This window comes from Myotis yumanensis, unplaced genomic scaffold (genome assembly GCF_028538775.1).
Source record: "Myotis yumanensis isolate MYYU_CA2020_CCGP unplaced genomic scaffold, mMyoYum1.0.hap1 SCAF_4, whole genome shotgun sequence".
Lineage (NCBI taxonomy): Eukaryota > Metazoa > Chordata > Mammalia > Chiroptera > Vespertilionidae > Myotis > Myotis yumanensis.
The window spans coordinates 106,069,244-106,088,142 of record NW_027223755.1 but is presented as its reverse complement, the minus strand read 5'-3'; the positions used below and the strand labels follow the sequence as shown (position 1 = coordinate 106,088,142).

At 48.0% G+C, this 18,899-nt stretch overlaps 1 protein-coding gene across 1 annotated transcript; it reads left to right on the top strand.

Moving 5' to 3' along the window:
- The first annotated feature begins 2,897 nt into the window (after nt 1-2,897).
- On the top strand, nt 2,898-18,334 carry KIF22 (kinesin family member 22). The gene is made up of 14 exons (XM_070411647.1): nt 2,898-2,964; nt 9,705-9,900; nt 11,922-12,049; nt 12,140-12,294; nt 12,516-12,725; nt 12,804-13,034; nt 13,172-13,325; nt 13,451-13,586; nt 15,377-15,545; nt 16,370-16,538; nt 16,930-16,997; nt 17,740-17,952; nt 18,054-18,113; nt 18,198-18,334. Exons 1-14 carry the CDS (start codon nt 2,946-2,948, stop codon nt 18,243-18,245), a joined length of 1,956 nt encoding a protein of 651 aa, XP_070267748.1. The 5' UTR covers nt 2,898-2,945; the 3' UTR covers nt 18,246-18,334.
- The last annotated feature ends 565 nt before the right edge of the window (nt 18,335-18,899 follow it).

Genomic DNA, 18,899 nt, shown 5'->3' with positions numbered 1-18,899 from the left:
TGGTCATTCTGCCATTCAGTCACTTTGTATGTTACCCTTTTATTATATAGGATATATTTTTTTGTTATTGATTTCAGAGATGGAGAGAGAGAGAAACATTAATGATGAGAGAGAATCATTGATCAGCTGCCTCCTGTATACCCCATACTGGGGATTGAGCTGCAACCTGGGCATGTGCCCTGACAGGGAATCGAACTGCAACCTCCAGGTTCATAGGTTGATGCTCAACCACTGAGCCACACCGCCTGGGCCCAGCTATTAGCTCTTCAGCCAGACATTAGATTTGTAAAAATGTAAAACAATATCTCTCTTCTCACATTTTATTTTTTTTGCTTTGGAAATATTATTTTTTAAATTAAAATGTTTTATGTAATGCATTTGTTATTGTAATTTCGGGGCAGATTTTAAAATGAAGATATCATTCACGTAGCATAAAATTTACCATTTTTAAGTGTACACTTCAGTGGTTTTTATTATATTCATTATGTTGGGCAACTATCATCACTATCTCATTACAAAACATTTCTACCACCCCAAAAAGAAAGTTCATACCTATTAGTGTTACTGGAAAGGGAACCTGCCAGTAGTGTGTGGGTTCTTGATTTCATGCAGGAAAGATTTCACAATATGAGTCCAGGTGATTTTTTAGAGGATGTTTATTAAATCTGGGGACAGTGAAACAAGGAAGGGTCTAGGATAGAGGAAGCAATAGGAAAGGGACTAGGTGGGAAATGAGCCTACACTGGGCTGCTTTGGCTCGCTGTCAGAGAACAGGGAGCCCTGGAGACAGGTTCAGGGGGTTAGCCCGGGATTAGCTGCTGCTGCCCACCAAATTTTGTGGGTTCCCTTAGCATTTAGGGGATGCATGCCTGTGAGGGAAGGAGTAGTAAGGGTGCGGGGGGGGGGGGGGGGGGAGTGGGGGGAGTGGGGGGAGGGAAAGGGAGGGGCATGCTCCTAGGAGGGAGAGCCCCGAGCTGGGACCTTGGGTTTGAGGGGTTTTAAAGGCTGGGAGTTTAGGGGAGGATCTCAATAGAATATTCATGTTTTATGCTGTTGTGCCAAAAAGACTTATTCCCCTAACTTTATCTGTACTTGGGTGTGGTGGCAAATGGCACTAATTGGATTTCTGCTACCTATCTCCTTGAGTAAAGTGATTTAAGCTATTTACCCTCTGGTTAGGGGGAAATGTAAACCATTTACTTTTAAGTATCCTAGGTTTAAGGGAAGATATAATTTTTCAATTTACTAGATGGCTGTAAACGGCTTGGCCATTTAGCTTTCTGTCTCAGTTTCCCTATTCCGCTTGTTCTGGATACTAGCTTGTCTCATTAGCAATAGTCCCAATATACCAACCCCTCACCATCCTCTGGCAACTACTAATCTACTTTGTCTCTATGGATTTGTTACTGTAATTTTTTAAAATCCTCACCAGAGGATTTGAGAGAGAGAGAAGGGAAAGGGGGCGGGGGGTGGGGGGGGGTGGGGGAGACATCAATCACGTGCCTTCTGAATGCACCCAGACCAGGAATTGAACCCACAACCCAGGTATGTGCCCTGACTAGGAATTGAACCAGAAACCTTTGGAGGCATGCAAGGACGCTCCAACCGATTAAGCCACCTGGCCAGGACTGTTACTCTAATTTTTAAGTGCATTAATAAACAGTTTAAATTTGTTTTAATTTCTAATACAGTAAATATGGATAGATAAAACCCACATAAACAAAAGATCATTGGGGCTTCAATTTTTAATAATGTAAAGGGATTTCAAAGCCCCCAAAATTTGAGAACCACTGGTCTAATAGTTGCTTTTTATTTTGTTTTTTTAATAGGTAGGACATAATGTCTAAACAAGGACCCTACCCATGGGCACAGACAAAGGGGCAGGGGGTGGGGGGTGAGGATGGGGCGGGAGAGGGAGCGGGCTAGATGAGGGTCAATGGGGGAAAAAGGGGGAGACATATGTAATACTGTCAACAATAAAGAATTATTAAAAATAAATAAACAAACAAGGGCCCTATCAGGAGCTCAAAGATGCCATGATCTTCCCCGAGTAAGCTCCCAGAAAGGAAAGGGCACTACCTCACAGACGGTGAACCCATAGGATGCGGGACCTCGGCTGAAGTCGACTAGGAGACCAAGGCTGCCTTTGGGCTCGCTACGCTGCATGTTGACTTACAAAGAAGGCAACGTCCGAGCTGGTCTCCTTCGCTCAGACAGGCGACATAAGGGGGCGCATCTAGCTGCCCCTCACTTGGTGGCTCTGGCTCGGCGAGAGGTGAGTGCAAGGCGCCCGCCCGGTGCAGCGCCGCTCCGGACCCACCGGAAGGGCTCAGCGAAGCCCCACCGACTGCGGGGCGGGGGTCCCGCGGCAGCAAAACGGCTCTCAGCGCGCGAAACAACTTCTGAGGCAAAAACTCTCGAAAGTGAAGACCGTTACCAGTCGCTTAGAATAATCCCGTTTCTACGCAACATTTTCCTTATTTATATAATCTCTTCTACCACGAAAATAGTATTCGGCGTAGGGAAATTTTTGGATAAATTGATTAAGTGCCTTCAATCACTGTCTGCTTGATTCGTACTAAAATTCGTAGTTATTTGAGGGGGGAAATGAGGCGAAATGTCTGCACTTACGCAAGTCTACGCCTCGAAACTGGGCGGCACTCAGCAGCTCCCCCAAAGGCCGCAGTCGCCACCGCCTCGGGCGCCGGAGTTTGCGGAGGAGCGCGGGCCCGGACGTCAACGGCTGGGAAGCTAACGGGCGCGCATGCGTGCTCCGGCAGGGGAACCTTTTTCGTGCTGGACTTCCGGGCGAGCCCTAGAGGGCGGGATAGTTGCACGGCTTCCGGCGGCGAATGGCCATGATTGGTGGAGCCAAGAGAGGGGTGGGGCACCGGGAAATTCGAATAGGAGAGGCGGATCTAAGGAGGCAGCTGAGGCGACGCGAGATGGCGGCGGCGACCGTAGGTACGTGAGCCCGGCCTGGGCAGGGCGCCGAGGCCTGGCGCCTGGCGGGGTAACGTGTCAGTATCTGACCCGGGATCCGGGGATTGTCCTGGGGGGACCCGGGGACACGGCGGAAGGTGGGAGCCGCGGGCGGGTCAGCCCACCTCGCTCTTCTCACTGTTTCTTCTCACGGGTCAGTACACTCGGGTTGAGACCTGACTTTGGCACTTACAGCCTCTTTTGAGCCCAGTGCACGTTTCCTCTCTGAGCTTCAGTTTCTTTGTAAAATGAAGACGATGACTCCATCTCAGGAGATTACCTGAGTAAGCGAGCGAAAAGTGGCAAACACCCCAACCGTGAGGACAGAAACAAGGGAGCTGGATGCCCGTATGACGGGTTGTTTGGGTGCGCGGGCGAGGGGGGGCGGGGATCCCTGAGAGAGAGAGGAGGGCAGGCCGAGGGCGAGACCGACTGCAGCCGCCTGTGAGTTGACAGCCTAATGTGCGGAGACCACAGAAAAGGGAAACGAGGGACGGTTTTCTTTCACTCCAGCGTGGAGATCAATGCTACTTTAGAGTTGGAAAGACTGTTTGGATAGTCAGAATCTTGTGCGTATGTGTTTATGCCTCTGCTCGCTTCCTGTAGACTGAGTTCTGGCCTGTGGTTATGGCGGGCACCATAGTCACTTCTTCGAGTCCCCTTACTGTTTGTCAGGCCTGTGGAGAAGCAACGCTATTTAGTAGGATGTCAAACACATGTGGAGCCCTTGCTCGGTTCCAGGCACAGTTGTTAGCCTTCTGTGGTGATGAGTCATTTAATCTCCACATAGTGCTGTTATTGTCTCTGTTTTACAGATGAGGAAACTGAGGCATAGATGGGTTAAATAGGTTAACACAACTGGTAAATATTGGGGTCTGAATTCATACTCAGGCAGCCAACTCAGAGCCTCTACTCTCAACCATTATGTCCAAGCACATAAAATTCCTGCTGTCTGAGCACAACCTGCTCTTACCCTTCCAAGACCCACTATGTCGGGTACATAGTAGGTATCATAAAAACACTTGAATGAATATGGTTGCTTCCCTAGAGGAGCTTATAGTCCGTTTTGGTAGGTAGTCATTTAAACATATGATAACATGAAAAGCAAGGAGAGATTATGTATATCTAAACTGCTATAGAGAGTACAGAATCTGAAGTAAACCCTTGGGTGTTCTGGAAGGACTTTATTAAGGAAGCAATATTTTAGGTGTGTTTCAAAGGTTGGGTAGGAGTTTGCCAGACTTTGGTGAAGCAAAAAGACTACCAAATAATTTCTTAAAAAAGAGGGGCCAAAGATGCTATCTTTGGCTCAATTTTCCTCAGCATAAAAGAGGAAAGAGTTAAATGAAGCTGGGGAATTGTAGGAGAGGGGGAAATTAGAAGAAATAGCGTCTCCCAACCTCAAAGTTGCTTTTAGGAAGGGGAGAGACTCTTGTCCTGTAAGCAGTTGTTTACATGTGCCTCTCCCCTCCTCTCCTGGACCCTGAGCTTTGGGGCAAGAATGGCAGTGAACCACTTTTATGATGAAAACAGGAAACGAACAGGTTAATACTTTATGTTAGCGTATTCATCAAACCTTAATTTGTTCAGCAAGTACTCTCTGAGAGCCTACTCTGTGCTAGGCATTGGGGATATAAAGGTGAGCAGAGTAAGATTTATTTTCACTGAGTTTACAGTTAGATGGAGAAAACAGACAAACGCGCAGTTACAGTGGCGTGTGATTAGTGCTTGGATGGAGGAGTTAAAGTGAGCCATGGATGCACCTAATTGAACCTTAATAGGTCAGTCATTTTAGAAGGGAAGGCTTTTTAGAGCAAGTAAGGTCTATCTATTTACATCAGTCACTTGATGGGGGTGGGTGGGGTACAGAAGATATTCCAGGGAGCTAGAATAGCACATGCAAAGGCCCAAAGGTGTGAACCAACTTAGTGTGTGTGGGAACTGAAGGGAATTCATTGCGGCTGAGCGCTTACAGCGAGCATGTCAAACTCAAAGGCTAACACAGGTTAAATAAACAAGGTTTAAGTTTATGTGGGCTGCAGAAAACACACACAAAATCTTCAATTTTCATAGAAACGTAGGTTTATTTCGATAGAGACATGCTGAATACAAAGGGCTGAAATAAATGAGTCATCATTAACATAAAATAATAGAACTTTTAATAAAAATTAATATTTTTTCGTGAACATTAACTTACCAGACACTGAATACCTGCACAAATTAATAAGCGTAACACAAATAAACCTATTTTTCTTGTTCTCTGAAAGCGAAATATTTCCTGTTGCGCACACCAAACAAGTCAATCCAAGACTAAAGTGGCAATCCGCTGCTAAAATATTCGCTGCTAGTATTAGTGGAGAGAAATGGTGCGCCTGCAAGTAAGGCGCATAATGGAAATGAATGCAACACGATTATAGTAATCAGTCATTAGTGAATGTTGTGGTTCATTATTAATAATTTTGTATAACAGGATATTGTAAAAATTAAGTTACGAAATTTTTATTAAAACATTTTTTACATACCATTATATTGGCTGGGCAGCAAAAATATTCATTGTGGGCCACATGTGGCCTACGGGCCTTGAGTTTGACATGCTTGGCTTACAGTGTAAGGAAGGAAGTGGAGAGAGAATGATTGGAGGTGAGTGAGACTAGAGGCAGAGAGACCAGTTGGGAAACTGTTGAGATGATGATGACTTTGGCAAAGATTGTGCAGTGGGAATAGAGAGAAGTGGACTCATCTAAAAAGGTAGAATTGACTTATGTAATGAATAACTGATGTGGGAAATGAGAAGGTAGAGTTAAGAAAGATTCCCATCTTTGGGTTGGTGCCTGTCATTTCCGTTAGAGAGCATAGTAGGAGGATGATGTTGCAGAGAGATGGGGAAGAGTTCAGTTTAGGACAGGTGGAGTTCCAAGCACCTTCGAACCATGTAAGATGTCAGGGCAGCAGCCTGGAATGTAAATCTGAAGTTCAGGAAGAGAACTCTAGTGTGGAGGTGTCAATTAGGATTCATCAGCTTTAGATGGTAATTAAAGCCAAGAGAGCAGGTGGCCATGCCCATGAAATGAATCAGAGTAGTGATTCTCAACTAGAGGGGGAAATTTGGTTGTTGAAATTGGGGAGAGGTGGCACAAAATGCTACTGGCATATGTGTTTAGTATGTGCGCTACATATCCTACAATGCATGGGACAGCCTCACCACAAGAATTATCCAAACTGAGCAGCCCTGGTCTAGAAAGAGGATAGAATGAGTCTAGGAAAAACATTTAAAAAATGGCAGAAACCGAGAAGGGGTGAAGTGGCATGGAAACTAAGGGAAAAGTATATTTCCCAAAGGAAAGCAGATCAGGGTATTGAATACTGCGGGGAAGTCAGATAGGAAGGAGACCGAGTATGTCTACTGGATTCAGCAGTAAGGAGGTCATTGGTCACCCTGCTGAATTGTGCAGACAGAAGCTAGTTGCTGCCTTGAGAAGTGAGTAGCAAGAGAAAGAGTGTAATCATAACAATAACAATAGCTAACATTTACTGAGAGCACTTGCTGCCAGCACTGTATAAACATTGCATGTATATTTTTTCTTTGACTCCTCACAATCTTATGAGGATACTGTTATTTTTATAAAGAGAAACTGAGTCTTCAAGACATTAAGCCTTCCCAAGGTCACACAGCTGGTAGGTGGAACTTGTTGCAGACTCCAAGGCCCATAGGGATACAAAGAGGAAGGGCTGAGATGGCCTGGGGAATCATAATGAACTTTGGCATTAGGCCTTTCTTTGAAGTTTTCTCTGTCACTAACTAGCTGTCGACACGGGCAAGTTAGCTAACCTCTCTTTATTGATGTTTCCTCATATGAAAAATGGGGGATAAATATAAAACACTTACTGAGCTTTTACCAAGAACCAAGTACTTTTACATGAATTACCTTATTTATTGCCTTAACAACCCAAAGAGTAGGTATTTTTATTTATTCCCATTTTACAGGTGTGGAAATTAAGGCACAGGAATAGAAAATTACTTCTTTAGGTTAGTTAGTTTGTAAGTGGTAGAGTTGGGATTTGAACACAGCCTGCCTTACCTTGAATAATGAACCTACCTACTGTATGCTAGTTATTGTATTGGAATTTTATATGTTACTTCATTTAATTCTCATTAAGCCCTTCTAACGCCAACCCCACCCCATTTTATAAACAGGGAAACTGGGGCAAATGGATGTTAAGTCATTTAATCCGGGTCACAAGCTAATAACTGAAAATTTAATTTCTACTTACTTGTTGCTGACTTTCAGGATTGCCATGAGGATCAAATTAAAACTACATGTGCTTAGCTAGAACATGTCAATGGAGGAAAAGGGGGACATATGTAATACTTTCAACAATAAAGATTTAAAAAATTAAAATAAATAAAACTACATGTGCTTGGTAAACCATAAATTGAGAAATGGTACAATTAGCTTCATTGTCAGGTGAAGGGACAGAGGCCCAGTTTTTGAAATAGGCCATCTGCTTATGGGTAAGTCTTACTTATGCATAAGATTCTTTCTAGCCTGGCCAATGTGGCTCAATGGTTGAGTGTCGACCTATGAACCAGGAGGTCACAGTTAAATTCCCAGTCAGGGCACATGCCCAGGTTGCAGGCTCAATCCCCAGTAGGGGGTGTGTAGGAGGCAGCCAATTAATGATTCTCTTTCATCATTGATGTTTCTCTCCCTCTCCCTTCCCCTCTGAAATCAATTTTTTACAAAAAGATTCTTTCTAGGGGTAGTGTGTCCACCTTTTTGTCTTGCTGTTTCTGTTCTGGCCAACACATGCCAGCCTCTTGCCTTCTATGAGGCCTGTGGCTCCCTACTACCAGCAAAAAGGAGTCAGAGCTGCCAAGGACTTTCTTCGTTGGCAGACAATAGAGAGTCAATATGACATCCTCATTAAAAGGATATGAAGGTGAAGATATCCAGGTTTGAATTTTACTGTTACTGTTAACACAGTATGGTATCCTCCAACATAAATTAGAGAAATACCCTCCTCATAACATTTTTTTCTTCAGCTCATTCAATCCTCACAAAAAGAGGGTTTTTTTAGTTTTATCTTTATGTGTTTTCTAATGATACTCAATGTTTTTTTTTAATGACTTAGGTTGAATTATCGAAAGCATACTAAACAGAATGCTTACAGTAGAGAAGGATTGCATGTCAGTGCCTTTTGTAATCTGAACTGGGACAAAAAGAGACTAGGGGCTGCCTCTCAACCACATCCCTTCTAAACAAAGATGTCCATAGTGCCATTCTTAAAAAAAAAAAAAAATGCACACACTACAGCATTACAGGGCTGGGTACATAGAACATAAACCTGCATAACCCCCCATCAAGAGAAGGCCATCATTAAGTTTGGCATGTGTGTGGTGTGTGTGTGTGTATGTATTGTAAAACTCAGGTAAGAGTGGTTTTAGGTAGGGGGCAAATGTTATCTCTTAATCCTTAGAACAATCTGTCAGGTGTTGGTCTATAACTTGGCAATTCAAAATGTGCTGCCGTAGCAGCAGCAATAGCAGCATCTGGAAGTTTGCTAAAAATTCAGAATCTCAGGCATCACCCCAGGTACTGGAGCTAAACCTGTACTTCTCCCCCCCCACCCCCCCCGCCCCCCGATATTTTATCCATTGCTTTTTTTTTTGAGAGAGAGAGAGAGAGAGAGAAGTAGAGAAACATCAATTGGTTGCCTCCAGAATGTGCCCCAACTGGGCCCAGGAATTGAACCTGCAACTCACATATGTACCCTTGACCAGGAATTGAACCCGAGACCCTTTGGTGCGCAGACTGACATTGTAATCCCTAAGCAACACCAGCCAGGGCACTAAATCTGTATTTAAACTAGATCTTTCAGGTTATTTGTGTTACAGTCTTCACCCACTGGACCTACTTGAAGAGGATGGAAGGAACTGAGGCCAAGCTTGGGGCCACCCACAGCATGGCCAGGGTGGGAAAGAGCTTCTTACAAAATGAGCTGTGGCCACTGGCCCTTCCAATAGTATCCCCAGGGCTCGAGCCTCCAGGCCTTCTTCCTGCCCTTGCTTATGGAGGTCTCTAGTCTTCTAAGATACTGGGGTTTGTTTTGCTTTTAGGCTCTACCTCTTCCTCTGTTGAAGAGCAAAAAAGACAGTACTATAGTAAAGGCTATGATATAAAGTTATGATCACATGGCCCCAGGTATAAAATACCATGGTGCTCACAAGAGCTGCTACACCTCTATGAGCTTCTTCATTGATAAAATGGGACTAACAGACCCTATCTTTCAGGAACACCAATGTGCCTGGCATGTAGTCAGTGCTTACTAAATGTTAATGTTGGCTAAGTACACAATAGTCCCTGGCCTATATATAATTTCTCACCTCTAATCCCCCCCACCATACTCTGCCTGAAACCATGTATTTGATTTTTCTATTTTTCTTCCATTCTGCCCTTCGCTGCTCACCCTCACTAACAGAACACACACATCCTGCCTCACCAGTTCTCCAAGAGGTCTCAAGCTTTCAAATCTCTATGCTTTTTGCACATGCCATTCCTTCTACCTGGAATGCTTGGCAAGCTCCGATTCATCCTTCAGAGCTCAGCTATACCAGATACCTCCTCCTCTAACACTCCTACCCATACCTCTCAGCAAAGCTGGTCCCTACTTCCTCTGTGCAACACCCCACTTCATGCTAAAACTTATCTTCTCTCCTCCAGGAGCTGGTCGCTGTCGGCTAAGCAAGGTGGGAGCTGTCCGGCGCCCGCCTCCAGCTCGAGTAAGGGTGGCTGTGCGACTGAGGCCATTTGTAGATGGCACATCTGGAGCAAATGATACCCCCTGTGTACGGGGCCTGGACAGCTATTCTCTAGAGATTGCCAACTGGAGGAACCACCAGGAGACTCTCAAATACCAGTAAGGTTCAGGCATTCTTTTTTCCCATCCCTCTCCTAGGTCTGCTCATGTTCTCACTTACCCACATAGTTTCTCAGAGCTGCTTCCTCAGTATTCTTGCTCCTTCCTTAGCACTGCTTTGTTCCCCACATCTTCATTTGTTCATTCAGGAAATGTTCACAGGTGCCCATTGTGATGGGTGCTCTGAAGGATACTATACTGTGGGGAAAGACTGGGAGCTGAATCAGACATACATTACTGTTCACAGTTTTGTGGGGGAAATAGGCACAAAGTAGGGACTGAGCAACAAAGGTAAGCAGGAGATCCCCAAGTAGGATCTGGGGGAGGTGTGGGAATGGTTGGGGGAACATAAACCAGACAACTAACCCAGGCTGTAGCTGGGTAGTGTCAGAGATTTAAAGTTCAGACTCCTTGCCCTGTCATCCTAGGCCAGAGGGTGACAAATTACAGCCTGTAGGAGTTTGACCAGGAGTCTTTATAATAAAACTTAATCGGGACATAGCCATGCTCATTTATTTACATACTAGAGGCCCGGTGCATGGATTCGTGCACCGGTGGGGTCCCTCAGCCTGGCCTGCAGGGATCAGGTCAAAATTGGCAGTCTGATATCCCCCGAGGGGTCCCGGATTGTAAGAGAGCGCAGGCCAGGCCGAGGGACCCTAGTATGGATATAAGATCTAGTGTGCATATAAGATCTTTGGTTAATCTCTTCCCACCTTCCCTCCCCACTTCCCTCTGAGATTCATCAGTCTGTTCCATGTTTCCATGCCTGTGTGTTGAGTGTTTGCCCCCTGGTGGTCAGTGTGCATCAGAGCTACTGGTCGAACAGTCGGACACTTAGCATATTAACCTTTTATATATATTTTATATACACACACACACACACACACACACACACAGACACACACAGACTAGAGGCCTGGCACATGAAATTCGGGCACAGACATGGAGTGTGTGGGGGCCTGGGGGGAGATAGGTGCTCAAGGTGAGGAGTGCAAGGAAGGTGCAGAGTTGCGCTGCAGGAAGGGGGCAGTCTGGGGACCTGGGTCCCAACGCGCTATTTACGGGGCTGCGGCGCCCGCCTGTCCTACCTGTGGATGCAGTTTCCATGGCAATGGGCAGCGGCGGGTGGAGTTCAAGCCCAGTTCCTGGGGCACCGCTTGCCTGGCCCCCATGCCCAGCCCCCGGCTGGACTCCCCTGCCTGTGGTGCTGGCCTTGGGCATCACCACCTCATCCTCCCCTTCCTCCCAGTCCCCAAACCACTGGGACCTGGGGCCAGCCAGCGGCAGCAGCTCTTCTTGGGGACCACGCGGCGCAACCATGGCTGGCAGTCCCCAGACGTGGCCACGGCAGTTGAGGGAATGGAGGTGCAGTGGCTAGGCCTGCCAGGGCTCCCTGCTGCTGCCTCCCGCCAGGACTTGGGGCTTGGGAGGCTGTGGTGTACGCACCGCTGCCGCTGTCACTGCTGCAACTTCAGCTGAGCTACTGCCTGCCATGCTCCCCACTTCAGCTCCTCCTCCTGTTGGGGGCCGATCAGGGGTCGGGCCGGACCCACCCCCTGGTCGCCCCGCCACCCCTGCTGGTCGCCTCTCTGCCCGCTGGCACCTGCCTTGGCTGGCCTGGCATTCGGTCGATTTGCATATTAGGCTTTTATTATATAGGATTGTCTAAAGCTGTTTTCCAATGACAGGATAGAGTACTTGTGAAAGGAACCATATGGCCCACAAAGTCTATATTTACTATCTGGCTTGTGTGTGTGTGTGTGTGTGTGTGTGTGTGTGTGTGTGTGTGTCTGTCCATCTCACCAGACTGCAGAACTCCCAAGAACAGAGGCATCAGATTCATCTCTGTATTCCTAACATCAGTTAGGAATGGGATGGAACAGGTGTTCAGTTGGTGCTTTTGAGGGTCTTTTTGTAAGAAAGGGATGGACTGTTTTAAATCTGAGGCCAGTATTACCCTCTAGGTCTGGGTGAAATTGTAACGGTCCATTAATTCCCTCCTTTCTTCCTGCCTGCAGGTTTGATGCCTTCTATGGAGAGGGGAGTTCTCAGCAGGACATCTATGCAGGATCAGTGCAGCCCATCCTAAGGCATTTGCTGGAAGGGCAGAATGCCAGTGTGCTTGCCTATGGGCCCACAGGGGCAGGTGAGGGAGGCAGATAAGGAACAGCTATGGGTTAGAAAGGGCTTCGGAGTGGGGAGGAAAATCTCACAGCTCTCTCCATTCTTTTCCCAGGGAAGACGCACACAATGCTGGGCAGCCCAGAGCAACCTGGAGTGATTCCCCGGGCTCTCATGGACCTCCTACAGCTCACAAGGGAGGAGGGCGCTGAGGGCCGGCCATGGGCCCTCTCTGTCACTATGTCCTACTTAGAGATCTACCAGGAAAAGGTGAGGCCCTGCTCTGGTTGGGGAGGAGAGACACAAAGGGTCAAAGTAAGACTTAGTTCTAGAACATAAGTTCTGTATCAAGGACTTAAAACCTGGAGAGAGAGAGGTTGGGGTAACAGATGGTACAACTTTGAGAATCCTGCAGACAAAAGGAAACTGATTCCCAGAAAGTAAGCAGTGTGTTTCTAGAAAATTGGCCCTATCTTTCACTGCCCCGATAGGTATTAGACCTCTTAAACCCTGCATCCGGAGACCTGGTGATCCGAGAAGACTGTCGAGGAAACATACTGATTCCAGGCCTCACGCAGAAGCCCATCACTAGCTTTGCTGATTTTGAGCAGCACTTCCTACCAGCCAGTCGAAATCGGACTGTAGGACCCACTCGGCTCAACCAGCGCTCCTCCCGCAGTCATGCTGTGCTCCTGGTTAAGGTGAGGCCCACTGATGGGTGAGGACCTGGGAACCCCCTTCGGCCTGAGCTAACCCTGGGGCCCTTGTTCTTCCCCCAGGTGGACCAGCGGGAACGCTTGGCCCCGTTTCGTCAGCGGGAAGGGAAACTCTATCTGATTGATTTGGCTGGCTCAGAGGATAACCGGCGTACAGGCAACAAAGGCCTGAGGCTGAAGGAGAGTGGAGCCATCAACTCCTCACTCTTTGTATTGGGCAAGGTGGTGGATGCGCTGAACCAGGGCCTCCCACGTGTGCCTTACCGGGACAGCAAGCTCACCCGCCTGTTGCAGGTCAGGCCACCCATATCAGGGCAAAGGGGCTGGAGAAGAGGGTCTTGGGCCTCCTGGGGGTTTTGGGAAACAGCAGTCAAGGAATGGAAACATGGGGCCTTCTGACCAGTCCATCCTGCCCGATCCCCATCCCTCAGGACTCTCTGGGTGGCTCAGCCCACAGCATCCTCATTGCCAACATTGCCCCCGAGAGATGCTTCTACCTAGACACAGTCTCTGCACTCAATTTTGCTGCCAGGTCCAAGGAGGTGATCAACCGACCTTTTACCAATGAGAGCCTACAGCTTCATGGTGAGGACGGGTTGGCAGGAGTGAAAAGGCGGGTCTGGACAATTGGGGGTTTGCTAAATCCACCAAGCGGTAGCACAGAGGCTGACATACCCCCCCCACACACACACACACCCCATTTTTCCTAGTCTTGGCACCTGTTAAACTGTCTCAGAAAGAACTGGTAGGCCCTCCAGAGGCAAAGAGAGCCCGAGGTCCTGAGGAAGAAGAGATTGGGAATCCTGAGCCCCTTGCGCCTCCAGCCTCTGCTTCTCAGAAATTCAGGTGAGCAGATGGGGAGAGACCTTGGGCATATTCCCTTTCCTGTTGTGTCTGGGCTGGGTGCAGAGCAGCAGTGAGTTGAGCCCATCAGATCCTTGATCTGTGAACCTGTTCCTTGGTGCTGCTGCCTGGGGTCCTCCAGAGGCTTCCTACTTGAGCACCTAGTCCCCTCCCTTTCTGCAAAAACATCCTATTTTGGGGCAGCTGTTTCAAGGACAAGTACTTTTGCTTCTGGCTCAGGTCTTTCAGGTCCAGAGGATTAGAGCAAAGCAAAGGAGACAGAGATGAAGAGCTATGTCTGGCTGAGACCTCTCAGTCTCTTCATGACTCCGAGGAGCCGGTTGTGTCATAGCATTCCCCTGCTTCTCCCCTCAATCCAAACAAAGCCTCTCTAAACTGAGTCTCTTCTGTGGGTGTGACCACCCCCCAGTTCTGATACCCTTGTGGGCCAGTATGCACTAACCCTCAGGTCATCTCTGTTTAGTGGGTCTTGCTTTCTGTGTCTCGCCACCTGCCCCCCTAACTCCAAGGAGTCAGTTGCAGTTTTAATATTTCTGTTTCTACCGAGCCCCCTCTAAACTGTGTACTGAACAGAGGTGAAGTAAGGAGACCAAGGATTAGTGCCCCAGGGGGGCTATTGTAGCTGAGGAAGGATGACATACATAAAAATGTGCTTCCCCTAGCCCAGTGGTCGGCAAACTGCGGCTCTCGAGCCACATGCGGCTCTTTGGCCCAGAATCGAATTCTGAGGGTGAGCTCAAAGATGGGATACATCAGACCTAGTCAGACCCTGACTTCAGAGGGCTCACGTTTTAGTAGGGGAAATAAGATGAGAATATCAATATGTGATGCAAGATAGGTAGTACAGAGTATAGTAAGGATGGAGAAGTTGCTTGTTCTGTAAGAGCTAGGAAGGAAGGAATGACTTCTAGCGTTCATCCATATCTTCTGATCCTGTTCTTCCTAGGTAATTGTACACACAGAACAGGGCAATCCCTGTCTTTGAGGAGCTAGTTCAGTGTAGGAAAGAAGATGCACAATCAAGTTGGGCATCGTGAGAGAGGTGGCATCAAATTCACTTTGAATGATAATTGAGGTCAGATGTAAGGGGAAAAATTCAGACAGAAGGGACAGATGTTAGGCATTATTATGCTCAGGACTGCACTTGAATAGGCCTTTCCTCCTGCCCTCAGGGGAAAGCCTTGACATGTGAGGTCTCAGTGGCTTTCAAAGCCCTGTTGGAGATGACGTCCTCTGAAGCTTCCCTGACTGCTCCTCCACATGGATAGGCACATAGGCTCCGAATTCCTGTGTTCATTAAAAGCTTGTTCTCACCCAGCTGGTGTGGCTCAGTGGTTGAAAACTGACCTATGAGCCAGGAGGTCATAGTTCAATTCCTGGTCAAGGCACATACCCAAGTTGTGGACTTGGTTCCCCAGGATGGGGCGTGCAGGAAGCAGGCAATCAATGATTCTTTCTCATCCTTGATATTTCCTTTTTCTTTTTTTTTCATCATTGATGTTTCTATCTCTCTCCCTTCCCCTCTCTGAAATCAATAAAACTATTTTTTTTAAAAAAAGCTTTTTCTCATCTGATCTGGTATCCCTGAGAGATAGTGATCAATCTCTATACTGCACCCAGAGAGTTTGGATGATTTGCTCAGTTAACCAACAAGTTAACACCAGAGTTCTGGAACCAAATAGAACACCAAGTTAAGGCACAATGAGGAGAATCCTGCTGCTGGAGAGGGTGATGAGAGAAGTAGGTGGGGAGTAACCTCTTTGTCTGCTCAGCTCCCTACAGAAGCTAAGTAGCATGGACCCAGCCATGCTAGAGCGCCTCCTGAGCTTGGACCGTCTGCTGGGCTCCCGGGGAACCCAGGGGACCCCTCTGCTGAGCACCCCAAAGCGAGAGCGAATGGTGCTCATGAAGACAGTGGAGGAGAAGGATTTGGAGATTGAAGTAAGTGTTAGAAAGGTGGGGGCTGGGGTCCCTGTTTCCCTTGAGAAGCAATCAGGATCTTCAGATAAGGAAGGACACTCACTGAAAGGCTAGACCAGCATCCAGTTTTCACCCACACTGGAGTCCTTCAGTTTTTCAGCTTCTGTTTGAATGTCCTTAACATGGCTTAACTTTGAAAAATAATTGAGATCAGATGGGGAGGGAGGGGATTACAAGTTAAAGGATCAAATGGCCCTAACTGGTTTGGCTCAGTGAATAGAGCTTCTGCCTGCGGACTGAAGGGTCCCAGGTTCAAGTCCTGTCAAGGACACATGCCCCGGTTGCAGTTTCGATCCCCAGTAGGAGGCATGCAGGAGGCAGCCAATCAATGATTCTCTCTCATCATTAATGTTTTTCTCCCTTTCCTTCATCTTTCAAATCAATCAAGATATATTTTTTTAAAAATAAAAGGAACAAATGTAAGATGTTGCCATTTTGGAAAACCTAATTATCAAATTAAGTTAGCACTTTGCTTGAATAGTCCTTTTAGTATTTCAAAAAGAGGCTTGTTCCATCTCTGAGCAGCCCTAATCATTAGAAAGCCCTTAATTATATTGGGCTCCAATTGTCTCCTGGTAGCTTCCATTGGCCTTTACCCTGCCCTCTAGGGCAGTGGTCGCCAACCTTTCAGACCTAACGGACCACCAGTGGTCCGCAGACCACTGGTTGGTGACCGCTGCTCTAGGGCCTTGGAGCCCTGCATACTTACTTTCCTAATCCACTCTCCTTCAAGTTGCCCTAAAATTGGTTCTGGGTCACATCTCTCCCTTATCCTTTCCCAACAGAGGCTTAAGTTGAAGCAAAAAGAACTGGAAGCCAAGGTGCGGGCCCAGGAAACTGTGGACCCAAAAGAGAAAGAGAATTGCTCTCCCACAATGCTCCGACCTCTTGCCCGCCGCACAGTCACAGTGGCTAAGCCCCTCAAAAAGGCTGTCGTGATTCCCCTACAGTTGAGTAAGTTTGGCTCTGGGGGCCAGCCAGAAGGGCACAGATAACAGATCTCAGGAGGGAGGAGGGTTAGGAGCAGCAGTCCTTGTGTCACTCAGGTCTTCCCACCATATGCCAGCCCCTGGGATGGGTGAGGAGGATCTGAAATAGATCTGATTCTCTGCTCTCAGGCATTTAGTACAATGGGGTAGACTGACAAATGCATGATGGATTATCATACAAGACCAACTGAGATTACTTTCAAATACTGGTATAAGAAAGGTCATGTGGAAACACAACAAAAGAAGAGGTTAACTTGGGGTGGAGGGGAACTGGGGAATCAGAAATGGGAGAACCAAGTGGCTATCAGGGAGGGTGAAAAGTAGCTTCTGTAATGACTCCAGTTCTTTTCTTTCAGTTCAGGAGCAAGCAGAATCCCCAAATGCTAACATCCATATCCTGAAGAAGAAAAGCCGCAAGAGAAAGGTCAGAGTAGCTGGACTCTTAGGCTATACTTAGAGCCTAGAAGTAAGGGTTAGTAACCTGTAGAGGGAGAGCAATGACCATGGGATCACATGACCTGTCAGAATATTTACCAGCTATTTACAACTCTTCCAAGTTGCTTGTGGTCTAAATACAGAAGTAACTCACAGGGCATTTAGGATGAAGTGTAGTGTTATACTGTACTTAGCAGAGTGGTTTTCTATTATTTGTTACTTACCTTTCTTCCTGAAAGCTCTTCCACTCAGTAACTACTTAACTAGTATGGTATGTATGTAGCCTTGGTCCTGCCCTTTACAAACTTACGAGCCCATGTAGGGAAACATGACCTCAACACTGGAGAAATGAAACAACAGTGAAAGAACTACCTAAAAACTGAGATGGTTGGGGGAGGTGCCACTTATTGAGTACCTTCTCCTATGTGCTTTCCTAGGGGTGAAAAAGAGCTGATTCTTTTTTAGAAATGAGGGGCCAGATTTAAGAGCTTACTATGTGTTTTATGTTCGATAACTCATTTGACCTTCACAGCAATTCCATTAACCATTCTTTCACAAGTTGGATAAAATGAGAGTAAGATGAGTGACCAGAGGGAAAAGTTTTTGGTCAGACAATTGACAGGAGGGAAAGAGGCTGGAGAGGGCGGGGCAGGCAGTTGCTGTTAGGTTGCTATCCTTGTCAGAGCAGCAAACTCTGCTGTTTTTGTCATTCACCTCTCCCTGCCTCACAGTTGGAGGGCCTGGATGCCCCCGAGTCCAAGGAAAAGGCTGAGGACTGCTGGGAGCTACAGATCAGCCCAGAGCTACTGGCCCGTGGGCGCCAAAAAATACTAGACATGCTGAACGAGGGCTCAGCCCGGGACCTGCGCAGCTTGCAGCGCATTGGCCAGAAGAAGGCCCAGCTCATCGTGGGCTGGAGGGAGCTCCATGGCCCCTTCAGCCAGGTAACGGCCCAGGGAGGGCAGCACTGGATGGAGTTGGGTGACTGAGGGGGAAAGAGCCTGGTACCCCCTAGGCCGCTTGCCCATGGCTGTTGTCCTGCCAGGTGGAGGACTTGGAACGTGTGAAGGTCATGTCAGGAAAGCAGCTGGAGTCTTTCCTGAAGGTGAGCCCGAGGCTTGGCCCCGCGCCTCTCCCGGCCTGTGCCCTGCCCCGGCTCTGACGCTGTTCCCCTTCCCTCCTGTTGCAGGCGAACATCTTGGGTCTCGCCGCGGGCCAGTACGGCAGCCCCTCCTGACTGCCAGCTCCCCTCGTCACTTTGCCTTTTTTTTTTCTTTCCAGTCGTTGTATAACCCTTTCTTGTATAAATACAATTTTAACTCCGTTGCTTCAGCCTGGTTCTTGAGGCTATGGGGGTGGGGCCGGGGTATAGTTGCCCTTGGGACGGCCACAAGCTCCGCTGTAACTTTCTGGGGCGCCATCTTTGGGAAAACATGCAGCAGCACAAGTTTGTAAGTAAACTGGAGCGGGAAGGGACGGTGGCCCGTTGGAAACAAAAAGCTGAAGCCAAAGCCTGAGGACAACAACCGTTAGGCGGGCGCGCGCTTTGAGTTGAGCTCCGCCCTATCCGTGCCCCTGGCGCGCGCTCCCCTTTCCGCCCGCTCCTCGACAGCGGTTTTGTGCGCGTGCGCGCGAAATAACGGCCGCAGCCGGCGGAGGGGGGGTAAAATCTTTTAAGTGGGGGGAGAGAAGCCACCGTCTCCCGCGCGCCCACCACCTGCGCCGTCACCAGCCAATCAGCGGCCGTCTCAGGGGTCTCGCGCTGGGGACGACTCCGGCTGCTGGGCGGCTCCTGCAGTCCCTCCTCCCCGCCAGAGTCCCTCTCCTCCCTCCCCCTCCCGCTGGCCCCGCGCGCGCTCGAGCTCGCGCCCGCTCCAGCCTCTTGTGTGTC

Bases quoted from the DNA above. Each gene is read 5' to 3' on its own strand.
- KIF22 (XM_070411647.1), top strand. The intron at 12,050-12,139 runs GTGAGGGAGGCA...TTCTTTTCCCAG, and splicing joins CTATGGGCCCACAGGGGCAG to GGAAGACGCACACAATGCTG. The intron at 13,035-13,171 runs GTCAGGCCACCC...CCCATCCCTCAG, and splicing joins AGCTCACCCGCCTGTTGCAG to GACTCTCTGGGTGGCTCAGC.